The sequence below is a fragment of the Homarus americanus genome, unplaced genomic scaffold (genome assembly GCF_018991925.1).
Source record: "Homarus americanus isolate GMGI-L3 unplaced genomic scaffold, GMGI_Hamer_2.0 scaffold24922, whole genome shotgun sequence".
In the NCBI taxonomy this organism is placed as follows: domain Eukaryota; kingdom Metazoa; phylum Arthropoda; class Malacostraca; order Decapoda; family Nephropidae; genus Homarus; species Homarus americanus.
Window position 1 is genome coordinate 5,779,511 of NW_024722610.1, and position 14,711 is coordinate 5,794,221.

Genomic DNA, 14,711 nt, shown 5'->3' on the forward strand with positions numbered 1-14,711 from the left:
TTTATATTAAAGGATCTCCCTGCTGACCTACTCATATTGTTAACACTGTCCCTACTGACCTGATAGTGTACAGCAATTAACTCAATACTGCCTTGGTCATGTAGTTAACACAACAGTGTCCTGCTCACAAGTTAACACAACAATTGTCTTGCTCACAAGTTAACACAACAATTGTCCTGCCCACACAGTTAACACAATAACTGTCCTGCTCACAAGTTAACACAACAATTGTCCTGCTCACAAGTTAACACAACAATTGTCCTGCCCTCACAGTTAACTCAATAACTGTCCTGCTCACAAGTTAACACAACAATTGTCTTGCTCACAAGTTAACACAACAATTGTCCTGCCCACACAGTTAACACAATAACTGTCCTGCTCACAAGTTAACACAACAATTGTCTTGCTCACAAGCTAACACAACAACTGTCCTGTTCACAAGTTAACACAACAGTTATCCTGCTCAAACAGTTAACATTAACAAGGTGAACCTCATCAAGTGTCCTTCACATGCACATTAACACTATCCCTTCACTATAACATCATGCAGACATGCAGTAATTTAACCACGGGTAAAAAAAATATTTATTTGACAACGTAGCTTCACTGTAAGATTCCTCCGTATGTAATAAAGTATTTTACAATTACTGTATTCTACAACGAAATATTTAAAAAAGATGAGAGGGGTAACTGCTGATGTTACACATACGGTATCATGAAGTAACCACTGTAGTCTCATAAGATACTAAGGCATAGTAAGGAAAGGATTAATCACGGTAGGAACACCTGATTAGTGTAATCAGTGAACCCCATATTAGAGGTACAGTACTGGGTGTCCATAAATATGATCCCTTTGACAACTAATAACCTCCGAAGTATTATAGATAGAAGAGTGTGATCATACCTTCGTTAAGTCATTAAGTATTAATGTGGGCCAGAGGATATATGGACACCCCGAATAATTAGTATACAGTACAATACTGTAGAATGCGTAAAGTGTACAGTATGCTTCATCTACCTGTAGCTACATAAGGCAACCACCCATGGCTACATCAACTTTTTCTTATTGCTAATTTCACATTTCCATCACAAGAAGAGGAATATGAGCCACAATAGTAATATAAATCACAGATTTTGCCAAATAATTATTGCCTTAAGACATTCTTTCTAAGTTGAAGATCAATAACGCGAGATTAGGAATGTCTTAAATATGTTCCGAGTGTGTTGATATTTATGTTATTACTGCGCTTCAACAACTAAGGTCTTTAACCGCATAACACAGAACGGTAATAACACTAGTTCATCAACAAATAAAAACTATGAGATAGAAATGTGTTCCCAATGTATATACAGTATAATATATAAGGTCATTTTATATTCAAGAACCCTAAATTATTACTATATTTTAGGAGGTATATTCAAGAGGACACTAAAGATAAAGTCTGGTCACCTGATTCTGGTTAACAAATGTTCTTCAAAAAGATCAGACTTTATTCTTACTGATTTTTAGGTTCCTGTTTATTGCATGTCCTAAAATATAGTAATTATTTGGGGTTCTCAGATGAAAAAAAAATGGCCCTGTACAACATTATAGTCAGTTGATAGGTTCAGTAGGGATCACCACAAGATGTTTGGTACAGTAATTATGTTCAGCTGCCATGCTTGATTTCCATTTTGCCGAGCTGCAGTTTTTAGGATCACGGTATAATTCTTGTCTGCCACTCAAGTTAAAATTCCCGAAATCCAAGTTTCATTACATTTGGCTGATATCTTGGTGAGTAAGAATGATTAAAGTACAATACACCAGTGTTAAGTAAGCTTCAAGTGTTCCTCTGTAAGTCACCCTGTAAGTGATCAGCGTGACTTACTGGCAGGCCCACAGTACTATACAGGGTGTTCCATAAATACCTTTCAAAATTCAGGGGGTGTATTCTTGAGACATAAATAAAGATAAATGACTAAATGACCAAACTGTCAATCCTCAATAGTTTCGGAGTTACATCACATGACAGGTCTGGTAGAAATGTGATGAAACTTATATGGGGTGTATGTGAAACATCCAATACACTGTGCTAGTGACATTTATGAAAAGTAATAATGCCATATGATTTGTATTAGTACAGTATTAACATTTAAAGGAAATGTTCAAGTTCCGCCCTTCTTGTTTAATGCAAGGCTCAGCCCGTCGCACTAGTGAGTGTCACACACGTTTAAAGACCCCCAGGGGTGTTGGGAATGTTTGTCACACTGTCCTGTACATGGTGCCACAATTCCTCGCAGTTTGTGAACCTCTATAACATACACCTTGCTTTTTATGTGACCCCACAGGTAGAAATCAAGGGGATTTATGTCAGGTAACTGTAGGTTTCATCACATTCCTACCAGACCTGTAACTTCGAAACTACTGTATTGAGAATTGACAGTTAGGTCATTTAGTCATTTATCTTTATTTATGTCTCAGGAATACACCCCCTGAATTATGAAAGGTATTTACGGAACACCCTGTATAGCCAATATATCTGTTATTTATGATATGTATTAGTGTTTTGGGTATTTTCAGCGAAGTTTTTGATGTTGGATTCTTAAATGTCTCTCTCCCTTTAGTTTACATTAGCAAAACTGGGGGCTGCCACTGTAATTTACATTATGTTGTTGTGGCACTACTGTACACCTCACTGTTCAATTATTCCTCTGGTGATCCCTGTTTATAATACAGTATTAAAAGTTGACGATTATCCCCACTGTAATTTTACTACAGTACTGTACATCATCAAAAACAGGAACAGATTAAAACTATTCTTAAGTGATGAAGGTATTATATGCTCTTTGATTTTGGGCTTAAAGAAAAATATATTATAATAGTGAAAGGCAAAGTTTATGAGACAAGAGTCATGCTGAACACTACAGTACAGTGGGTCTCACATCACTGCCAAAAGTATGAATGTGCAGTTAACATGCAACACTACATCACATTAATGAGAGAAAAGTGTTGTAGAGATCACAAATTTTATAACAATCTGATCATCAAATATCTCCATGACCTAACACAGCAGTGAGTGTTAAATGTTAAAAAATGTTATATTAAATTAAAGTATAATATAGTAGCAAAATATTAGTGTGTGTATTACAGGTGATCATAGTCAGTCAAGGTGAAGTATTAATCTGAAAAATATATAAATTTGTATTGTCATTTTACCATCCAAAATTCTTTATGCTGCTGCTAATGGACTTATTTATGTATGTGCAAATGAAACACAAGAAACTAACAAGTAATTATCACCTACAGAGAGAGAGAGAGAAAACCTTGGTATACACTTATACTCTTTCCTTTTGGTCAGTTCATGAGCTGGTTGGGCAGTTGGTCATTTCTCTGTTACTCACTGTTGACAAATACTGTACTGGGGGTGCAAGGCCGTCAGCTGCCAGACACATTGAAGGGGTGAGAGACAGAGGTACCAAGGGTACAGAGAAGCAAGTGAACTTTCATGTATTTCATTGTCAGTGATTATACAGCTTTTGTGTGTGTGTGTGTGTGTGTGTGTGTGTGTGTGTGTGTGTGTGTGTGTGTGTGTGTGTGTGTGTCTGAGCAAATCAAAGGTAAAGAATATGTATAGAATGACAATTTCGACCCATAAGGTGATGTTTAGGGTTAGTGAGTAGAGCAACAAGGTCAGCTCACCATCAGCTGTGTGAGGTCAAATGGGGAAACTGTGTGATAAATTAAATAATGTATTGTTTACAGAATTGATGCTGTCTTTGTGTCCATATTGCATCTAATACCTTAACATGTGATGAGGAAATGGGTGTACTATACTGTACCATGCTTACAGTTTAGTTTTTATTAGCCGTGTCAAAAGGAAAGTCTGTTTCTCTTTTAGATCCCGATTGCAGAATATTAGCAACAAATTAAAATGTTTCACATTTACAGTAAATGTCTTATATGACCACTATTGTGTGTTGTATATTATTATATGATGATCAGAATACTGATATAAACAATGCATTAGTGATATACATGTAATGATAAAATGGAGGAATTAGAATGATGATTTGACTTATATGTAACATGGCGGTTATTGTAGAGCTCAGTAGAACTAAACAAGAGCACTAGGAATGAGAAATATTGAAATTATATCAGTTTTATCACGAATTTGTTGTGTGAACCGAGGCCGAGTGTGACACACGTGAGGCGGTGAGTGTAACCACAGGTCCTGGACTCGTACAATACATCAGATGACGACTAAAGCATCATTCAATAATAAGACAACTCTCACACTTCACATTTTGTTTATTAATATTATTGGATATTGTTAAAGTTTCTTTGTGTAACACCTAATTAAAAAGAAAAGATCAATTAGTAATACCCCTTGTAAACTTTATTTCTGGTGATTTATAACAGATGATAAAGGTAAAATATTGCTCAGGTTTAGTCCAAGGTAGATAAAGTGTATGGACCACCTCAAGTGTGTCACCATAAAGGAGCCTTTGTAGTCCACAATAACCTGCATTATTTCTACGTTTCCTCAGCCAAAATGTGGCTGTTGTTGCTCACCTACCAACAATACTGGTAGCGGTGCGGTACCAGGTGGAGGCAGCTGTTCATCTTGTACCAACGATATATGACAAACCTGACTATCTAATTCAAGAGTTCAGGTGTTTTATTGTATAATTTAACTGTTCAATGTTCACCCGGTACAGAAAGATTATGTAAACTGTTCAACATTCACTTACATTTAATGTAGATCAGTAAAGAACTTTATGGTGAAATTATTTATATAATTAGCATAGATTCCTACATATAGAGATTCTTCAAATAGTTGACATGGAACTTTATTAAAATTTTCATAATTCTTGTATATTTCCTCGATCAGACAACTGTACTTTTTGTCAACAATAGTGACAGGAGTCAAGACACAGCCGCCACCCGTCAGTCACTATAAACCATAAACATAGAGAAGAAACAACAAGGCACTCGAGCATCTTTGTGTTGGAGGATGAACAACCTAAGTGTTATATTACCCCAGGTGTATTGTGCACGTGGGAGACGACCCAACTTAATATTCTTATCATTATCGGAGAGGAACATTTCTTGGCCTTCTCCAGACCTCGGGTGAGGGAGATTATTCTGCTCTCCTTTATAACTGATATGTCAGTGCACTACACTTATACTGTACTACCATTATCCATAAATCTAATCCTCAGTATATATCTTGGCTTGTCTTCATCCAATTCTTACATTCTAAGACAACACCAGAGCGCCTCAACCAAAGAACAACTCAAGTGCGTCGTGCAGAAGCTCGTTACACCGATGTTTGCTTGTACACGACGATGGGACGGGTGAGGGCGGTGGACTGTTATATCGGAGGACGCGGGGGTAACTTGTGGGTGAAGTGGGAGCTGTGGCGACTCTTAGAAGAGGGGGCTTCTGACGTGCCTCCGTTGTTGCCGTTGGAGGGGCCACACGGAGGACTTTTGTTGCTGAAAGACGAATACTGATTCTTGGAGTGGGAAGATGATGAGGATGGAGTGTCGGTGTTGGAGCTGTTGGCATATGATGACGGTCGGCTGGAGGGAGACATCTTGGTGTATGGGGTCGTTGTTGGAGACACCCTCGCGTTTTCAAAGTCGTACGAAGAGAATGTCGGAGATCCTTTGACAGGAGGTGTGGGCTGGGTGGTGGGGATGGGGGCAGTAGGAGGGATCGCTACAGATGTAGACTCACCATCGTTCATGGCAATGTTGATATCATTTGTGGCAGCAATATCATCCTCATCATCATCTTTCCCCTGGGCAACCTGCAAGAAGCAACTTAATGAATATTGGCACAGAACTGTCGAAGAAATGAAAGTTTTATGTTAAAACACATTGGCACTAAAACCAATGCAAAAATTTAATCTTAAATATAAAATGCCTGATATTTTTAAGTACTTAAAATTAAGACTTTAAAATGACTGGTTTAAATAACAAAATAATTTTTTTTTATATGCCGCATTGAAGTTGCGTAAAATATTAAGTGCCTCAGCTGGGAATATTATATTTTGTCACACTCCTTGGACACCTCTTTAGTCAGCTGACTAACCTTTCTTCATGTCTAAATATGTCCTTTAATATTTCTTGTGAACTTGATAACACATTCACTCACCTTCATGATAGTGTCAGAGTCAGCCAGGGCCTGCTTGGCCAGGTACCGCTCTCTCTTCATCTTTATCTCAAGACTCTGAGGAACATCTGGCACCAAGATGTCAATCAGGCGACAAACCCCAAACACCACATGCTGGGAGGTGATCCACAGTTAGTTGAGGGATGGACTGACCAATTATAGGATTAGAAAAGTTACAATTGTAAACAAGTTATTAATTTTGTATTATTGAGGTATGAACATTGTAAGTGCAATGTTGTGTTTGTCACATTTATAAGTTAAAGATCAATGTGCTCTTTACAGCAAGGGAAGAGCTTTCTCTTAAAGGGCCAAAGTTTATCCCAGATACTTTGCTTATTTTGACATGTAAATATCAGCTTCGACTACAATACACAAGACATTGTCTGTACAATATTTGCTGTAGGTATTGACAACACAGTTAGTATGTAGATGCAGCTAACAAATAATATTTAATTACAAAATTGTACACGATTCAGAGTACAGTATTGTACACCAAGAGCCACTAAAAGTACACTGTGTCTCTGTCGTGCTCATAAATAGCATCTTTTAAAGTTTTTGTTTTTCTTTCTTAAACTCATCACAAATTATCTTCCAGACTCACCTCAAAGGCAATGACAAAGCCCAGCCTGATGGCTAGCAGCCGCCAGAAGAATAATGTGTGGTTGCCGTGGGAGTCTCGGTAGCCGCGGTACCTGGAGGTCACAACAAGGCATTAGGTCACTGTGGTATGCATGAGGTTACAGCATAAAGAAGTATAGCCATAAAGATGAGCTTTGGAGGCAAGTGAAAGGAAATATTTTGTACTTGCCCCTGAAGCTGATAATGCCAGTCACTACTACACATTACTGTACTTTAAGCTTCCATTCTGCAACAGTACCCAGAAGTGTTATTATAAGATAAGATGTGATTAAGGTTGCTGTATTCTACACACTGTACAGTCTTACATTTTGTAAAATTAGAAAACATTTGCCAGTCTTGTGACCATTTGAACAGCTTGTGCAGATATGGTTACACTCTTGACCTGCCACCTCTGTGTCGTCACCTGGCGTGATCTTTTTCATTTATGCTATTAAAGTAGATAACAAACAGTGTGGATCCAAGGATGTATCTTAGTATAGCACTATACTCCACTGAAAACCTTTTTTCATGTCACCTGCAGTCCTCCAGTTGTTGCCTTTATTTCCTACTTAAAGAGTTTTACCTGTATGGTCAGTGTCTCACCTGTATAATCAGTGTCTCACCTGTATGGTCAGTGTATCTCACCTGCACTCCTTAGTGAGGGTGTTGTTGGGTGCAGTAGCCAGAGTGAAGTTGACGTAGCCAGTGAGAGACCAGTCATATTCATACTTGTACAACAGCTGCGGCAGAAACTCTGATGTGAAGGCGATGAGGAAAGCCTGCAAGAATATTAAATTAGAATTCCTTGGTACTAAATACATATATGTTTCACAAAAAGTACCCAAGGAGTTTCAGAGTGTGATAACTTAACGTACCTAAACTCACACTGACAAGAATATCAAAACTATAAATGAAATTCATATTGATAAATTTAAATTGATGTCAATTCAGTTTAAATATTGTACAGCAAACACTCTTAGAAAATCTTAAATTATTTCAAACATTAATTATGCTGTCTCTGTAAGTTTTAAAACACCATTATATACATTTTCTCATGAATATAGACTATCTTTACCATCTAAACACATTAGTTTTCAACTTGCAAAAAAAAAAAAAAAAGTCGTTTGAGGTAAAAAAAAAAAAAAAAAAGTCCTAATATTTTGTGCTTCGGCACTTGGGGTCAAACAATGAACTTTGTTCAAATTTCATACAAAGGTACAATTTTACATGCTGATTAAGGATTTAGATTCCAAATTAAATTATTTTTTAGTAATTAGTGTTACTTAATCAACATGTTGAGGACTGCTTGTATCCACCCACCATTCGTTTTAAGCGGGGGTTAAGAACATAAGAATGGAGGAAACTGCAGCGGGCCTATTGGCCCATACTGGGCAGTCCCGTTTACACCCAACCCCTATTGCTCATATAAGCATCCAACCTATGTTTAAAGCTATTCAGCGTATTCGAGTTAATAATGATATTTGGTAACTTGTTCCATTCATCCACTACTCTGTTTCCAAACCAGTGTTTACCGATTTCACGCCTAAATCTAAATTTATCTAATTTAAAACCATTGTTACGAGTTTGCTCCTGGTTGGATAGTTTGAGTACCTTTGTAATGTCCCCTTTGTTTAGCCCTGCCTTCCACTTATACACCTCTATCAGGTCGCCCCTAGCTCTACGTCTCTCGAGGGAGTGCAAATTAAGATGCTTTAGCCTGTCTCTATATTCAAGGTTCCTAATGCCCGGGATTAGTCTTGTCATTCTCCTCTGAATTCTTTCCAAGGATTCTATATCCATTCTGTAATACGGTGACCAGAATTGAACTGCATAGTCCAGGTGTGGTCTCACAAGAGCAAGATACAGTTTTAGGATGACCTCGCTAGTCTTGTAACTAACACTCCTTTGTATGAACCCAAGTACTTTATTAGCCTTGTTACGAGCAAAAACACATTGTTTACTTGGTTTAAGGTTCCTACTTATCATTATTCGTTAAATCTCTCTCGCAGTCGGATGTCTCTATGGCATCGTTGTTCATCTGGTATCTGGTTTCCCTGTTTACATCTCCTATACTGAATAATTTACATTTGTCGACGTTGAATTTCATCTGCCATTTTTCAGACCATTCGAAAAATTTGCTTAGATCTTCCTGTAGTTTTGCCGAGTCCTCGTCAGATTTAATAACACGTCCTATTTTAGTGTCATCAGCAAATTTACTTATGTTGCTGTCTATGCCGATATCTATGTCGTTTATGTATATAATAAATAATAATGGTCCAAGTACTGAGCCTTGGGGAACACCACTTGTGACGTTGCTCCAATGGGACTTAGTGCCGTTAATGCTCACTCGCTGTTTCCTGTCCTGTAACCACGCCCTAATCCATTTAAGGATGTCACCTTTGATGCCATGTGCTTCTACCTTTCTAATTAGTCTTTCGTGGGGGACTCTGTCGAAGGCTTTGCTAAAGTCGAGATATACCACATCATAATTGTGCCCCTCGTCCACCGATTCGAAAACTGATGAAAAGAATGTTAATAGATTAGTTAGGCAAGAGCGTCCGCTTGTGAAGCCATGCTGGGAATCATTGATCAATCTGTGCTTCTCCAGGTGATTTCGAATAGAGTTTGAGATGATTGCTTCCAGTAATTTGCCTACTATTGATGTTAGACTGATTGGGCGGTAGTTAGAGGATAGTGATCTATCCCCCTTCTTGAAAATCGGTATTACATTCGCTATCCTCCAGGATTCTGGTACTACACCTGTTTTTAAGGACATGTTAAACAACTTTGCTAAGGGCATACTAAGCTCTTCCTTACATTCCTTTAATACTCTGGCAAATATCTCATCGGGACCAGGTGACTTATTAGGCTTTAGTTTGTCTATTTGCTTACTAACATCGTTACTAGTCACTACTATCTCACTTAATTTGTTTTCTTCACTATCTCTGAATAGAGTCGGTGCCTCGGGTATCATGTTTAAATTTTCGGTGGTGAAAACTGTTGAAAAATATTTATTCAAATTAGTGCTCATTTCTCTGTCGTTATCAGTGAGCTCGCCGGTGTCTGACCGTATTGGTCCAATCTTTTCTCGTGTTTTAGTTTGATACATTTGGTAGAATCCTTTGGGTTTGTCTTCGCCTCCCTTGCTATCCTTACCTCATTATTCCTCTTTGCTTTCCTTATCTCGGTTTTAACCCTACTCGCCAATACCCTATAATAGTCCCGGAGGTGAATTTCGCCACGATTTATCCTTCTACCTATAGCCTTCCTTTGGCCAATGATGTTCCTTAAATAGTTATTAATCCATTTAGGGTCATTGTTGTCTGATCTGAGTTTTTTGTATGGTATGTTCTGCCTTTGTGCATTAAGTAACTCACTATTTAAATTGTCGTGGAACTCGGCAATCTCAGATCTCGTTATCAGGTCGGTGTCATCTGACAGGTTCACGGCCAAGCGCGACACCCCCTCTCTCAGCTGCCTCTTTAAACTGTCAAAGTTCGCCCTTCTGAAATCTGGTACTTTAGTGGAATTTTCCTTACTTCTGCCCTGAAAGTCTAACTGGAATCTGATTTCTTTGTGATCGCTGTTTGCAAATTCGTTCCCTACCTCGACCCTGCTAATGAGGTTTTCTCTGTTTGACAGAACTAAATCGAGTATATTATTACCCCATGTGGGTTCAGTATATGTTGACTTAGAAAACAGTCCTGGATAGTCTCGAGAAAATCCTCTGATTCTGAGTTACCTGTAAGGTCAGTCCAATCTATTTGGCCAAGGTTAAAGTCGCCTACTATACAGACTTTGTTGTGTATGGAAGCCCTGCGCATTTCATCCCAGATAAGTCGCTCTTTGACTCTATCAAGATTGAGAGGTCTATATATTACTCCTGTGATTAATTTTTCTCTACCGTCGATTAATTCTATCCAAATTGTTTCTGTATTCCGCTCAGTTTTTATTTCCTTATTTATTTCACACTTCAGATTATCCCTAACATAGATTGCTACTCCGCCTCCTTTCCTGGTCTGCCTATCGGTATGGAACAGTTTGTAACCCGCAATTTGGTATTCGACTGGTAACTCACGTGTGTCTAGGTTGATCCATGTTTCAGTGAATGCAATTATATCGATTTTTTCGGTACATACCAAGGCCCTAATATCATCCATTTTGTTTCTCATACTTCTACTGTTTGCGTAGTATACATTTAAGTTAGTCGTGTTCTGAGTCCTCCCCTTACCGCGTTTAGTTTTAAACTCCCAGTCTAATTCAGTTTTGTCATCATTCCTAACACTATTTCCCTGTAATCTTTCACTTTGTTTACCCGCTCCCACTGCAGTCTCCTCCACCCCCGTGCTCATATGTTCTCCTAGCAGTTTAAAGACTTCAATATCTTTTGAACTGCCCCCTCTAGAGCCCCAGCCAGGGTTGCTACTCCATCCCTAGACAGGTGCACCCCATCTTGAAAACCACCGCTTAATTAAAAAACACGTAAATTAAACATAATTTTCCCATAAGAATACATGTAAATGGTACAGGTTAGGGGAACCATCATATACCGTACGCGGCCAACCTCCGACATACGCTCTCCTCTCTGAAGGCCGGTGATCACATTTAATTTCACGTCCATTGCGATTGTTTTTCGTGCCTTTTTAGCTTTAGGCGCCCCAGAGGAGGCAGATGGACGTTTTCCAGACATGCTCAATGGGGTAGACAGCGTTTAACACTAAAAAGGTACGTGATAAACATATATTGCAAATGAGAGCACAGGGAAAAAGTAGTGTTGGTGTGAACTGAGAAAGTGATTCCCGGGAAGCTTGCTGGACGTGGTCACAGTTGTTGTACAGAATACTTCATTATTATCATTATCTTCATCATTAGTAGTAATAATCTTTATTATTACATTATTATAATAATTATTATTATTAATAATATTAAAATCGTTGATGTTGATAAGATTGAATTTATAGTAATAACTTACAAGCACCTCACCAGGCATAACACACGACTCCACTGCCAGGCGACCAGGCCAATACGCGTGACAAATTTAAACTTTCTGAGCACGTTATTTAAAAAATAGGTGCGCGCAAATTAGCTTTTGGTATTAATTGAACAATCGCGTTATTCCAAAAAGGCTTAAATCAAACGCGTGTAAAACGCGAGTTACCTGTACAGTACTGTATACAGATTGTGGGCAGAACCTAATTTTTTTAAATTGATGGCCTACATTGCAAGGCTAATAATCCCTTGATGTTTTGTGGCTGATTTCTAATTAGTGTTCCAATACTACTTAAATTTATTCAAGAATCATCAGGACAAGTTACTACCAAAATTCTAACTTGTTAACCTTAGATCCTTAACACTATGTGGAAGACTCCTGTACATATGCAGTGTACTTGTACAGATTATTTCTACGTACGTTACTGATGACGGCAAGATGAGCCATGAAGTCCAAGATGGTGAACCAGATGCCAATATTTTGTGCACGTTCAGACACGGCTCGTCGGGTCTCACAAACAAATTTCTGTGCGTCAAGTCGGATCTCCACCCAGTTGTTGAGAAGTGCAAAGAGTGGTGCTAGTGGAAAGGCTGCCACGAAGATGGTGATGAAGCCAAACTGCAGCACTGTAGGGAAATGCACATGATGAAGAACACATAGGAAGAAACCCTGTAGTATTTTTAGAGTGATATTTATTCAAGAAAATTGTCATGCAAATTTACAATTGATTTTGCATGTAGGTACACAATGTAGGGGCAATTATAATGTATTTAATTTTCTAAAGATACAATAATGGGTGGAGTCATCTCACCCATCTCAAGATACTCTTGGAAGAGTCCCTCGTTGTCAATCAGCTGGTAGTCCGCCTCCCACCGGGTTCTGGCTTTGTGACGCATTTTTACCTAATACATAATGAAAGTAGTTAGTCAGGTTAGGTTAGGTCAGGTCACAAGTGTGTAATCTGCACATCACAGGTAAAAAATTAACAAACACATACTGTATTTAGTGAGTAATTTGGGCCAAAGTTGATCACAAAACAGATGTAAATTAAAAGTACTGTAGAGTACAATATGTAAATCATGTTAATCCTCAACACAGAGGGAAGTTGTGAGGCAAAGTTTTGGTAAATTACTGATATAAACAAACTCTCACTCTTGTACCTGCTTCTTGTGCCACCACGCCTTAGCTTTGGGGACAAGGATCTCTTGGGCATTGTTCACCACTTGTTTACCAATCATGATCACTGCCAGCTGTTGTGCCAGCTCGATCAGGCAGCCACCAGCCGAACACTGAGGAAAATTGTCATGTCATTCAGCAGATATATACAATGAAATCTCTACTTAATGAACTATATGAGAGAGGTTATTCCATCAGAATGAAGTGCGTTATATATGAAACCTCCTTCTAACGTAAAACAACATGCCCTTCCTTCAAATTTGCGAGGGTTAGGTTCTTTAAATGGCCGCAAATCGCCAGGTCCGCAAATAAAATTTGCTTGTGGGGTATATTTTTACTTGTGTACAAATATATGTATATATTCCCTTTGTGTGTTTGACCTTAGGACAATTATTTTTTTACCTGTACAGTATAGTCTCGTTTTACGCGGTCAATTAAACCCATGGAGGTCCGCGTATAACGCGAAATGCGTAAATGAAATAACAGAACATATGGGATTAATTGAAATAGAGAAGGGGCTGACCCCCAGACTACCCTTTTTCCGAAATAATATGTACGTTGTAGTAAAAATAACATCTTAATTTTATGATGGTATGCATACACAATTAATATTTACGAGAAATATCAATAATATTAGGTTTTTTTACACTTACGTTCGTAGAAGAGATGGCTGGGCACACGGGGATGGGGGGTTGGTTCCGAGGCAGAGGGCAGATTATTGGCCCTCACCTGTATCACTATCGACCACAGAGGCTAGCAGGGCCTCCTTGTCAAACCCCTCAATGACCATATCCTCACTATCACTGACTTGGGCTGGCTGTGATGGGTGGCGGGTGAAGAACTCGGTAATGTTTTGTTGACTGGGCAAACAAGGTTAAATAGACCAATCACAGCTCACGGCGGAGGGGATGCGTGGGTGGTAAGGATATGTGGCCCAATCACAGTCCGAAACGTCATCTGACGTCAGCGGAGACGTAAGAGCGACCTAGCGCGCAGCTTGTCTGCGCCGCTTCCCGTGTAAATTCAGGAATGTACAGCGTTACTAACAATTGGCGTGCCTGGACAGGTGCCGCGTAAATGACCAACAGCGTAGAAAAAATCCGCGTAAACCGAGACTATACTGTATTGTATATATGTGCATGTGTGTGTCACACACACACACACACACAAAACACATACAAATAAATAATAATGGGAAAATATTCTCACAAGTAATCAGAAATAAATGTATATTAAAATTGTTGAGTCTACCCTCAAGTGCATTGTCATTAATAAAGCACAGAGTAGACTTGAGGGTAGACTCAACATTTTTAATACATTTCTTTCTGATTATATATATGTACAGTACAGGGTACTGTATTGTATATATATATATGTGTGTGTGTGTGTAGAGACACACACAAAACACATACAAATAAATAATAATGTGAAAATCCTCAAACAAATAATCAGAAACAAATGTAAATTTATAATGTTGAGTCTTCCTCACAAGTCCACTCCGTGCTTTGTTATTAATAAAGTACGGAGTAGATTTGAGGGTAGACTCAACAGTTTTAATATAAATTTGTTTCTGATTATTTGTGAGAGGATTTTCCCATCATTATTTATTTGTATGTAGTATTGTAGTGGATACCTCCCCTACAAACGCTGTTTGTCACTGAGTAGCCGACCCCGCGAATTCCCCAGTGTATGCCTCGTGGTCTAGGTCAACCAGCGCCGCCTTACATGATGGAGGTCAACTATTAAGCCACGCCTACCTCCACTATA

At 38.6% G+C, this 14,711-nt stretch overlaps 1 protein-coding gene across 7 annotated transcripts in view; it reads right to left on the minus strand.

The window, feature by feature from the left end:
* Window positions 1-3,290: 3,290 nt before the first annotated feature.
* LOC121862940 (anoctamin-7-like) overlaps window positions 3,291-14,711 on the minus strand; it is a 149,488-nt gene continuing 138,067 nt past the window's right edge. For all 7 annotated transcript variants that reach the window (XM_042361387.1, XM_042361386.1, XM_042361385.1 and 4 more), the window contains 7 exons: window positions 12,929-13,057; window positions 12,580-12,670; window positions 12,189-12,394; window positions 7,424-7,557; window positions 6,762-6,852; window positions 6,143-6,274; window positions 3,291-5,795 (listed from right to left, as the gene is read on the minus strand). In XM_042361387.1, the coding sequence (XP_042217321.1) occupies window positions 5,355-5,795; window positions 6,143-6,274; window positions 6,762-6,852; window positions 7,424-7,557; window positions 12,189-12,394; window positions 12,580-12,670; window positions 12,929-13,057 (1,224 nt within the window). In that variant the 3' untranslated portion in view covers window positions 3,291-5,354. The remainder of the gene's footprint in view (window positions 5,796-6,142; window positions 6,275-6,761; window positions 6,853-7,423; window positions 7,558-12,188; window positions 12,395-12,579; window positions 12,671-12,928; window positions 13,058-14,711) is intronic.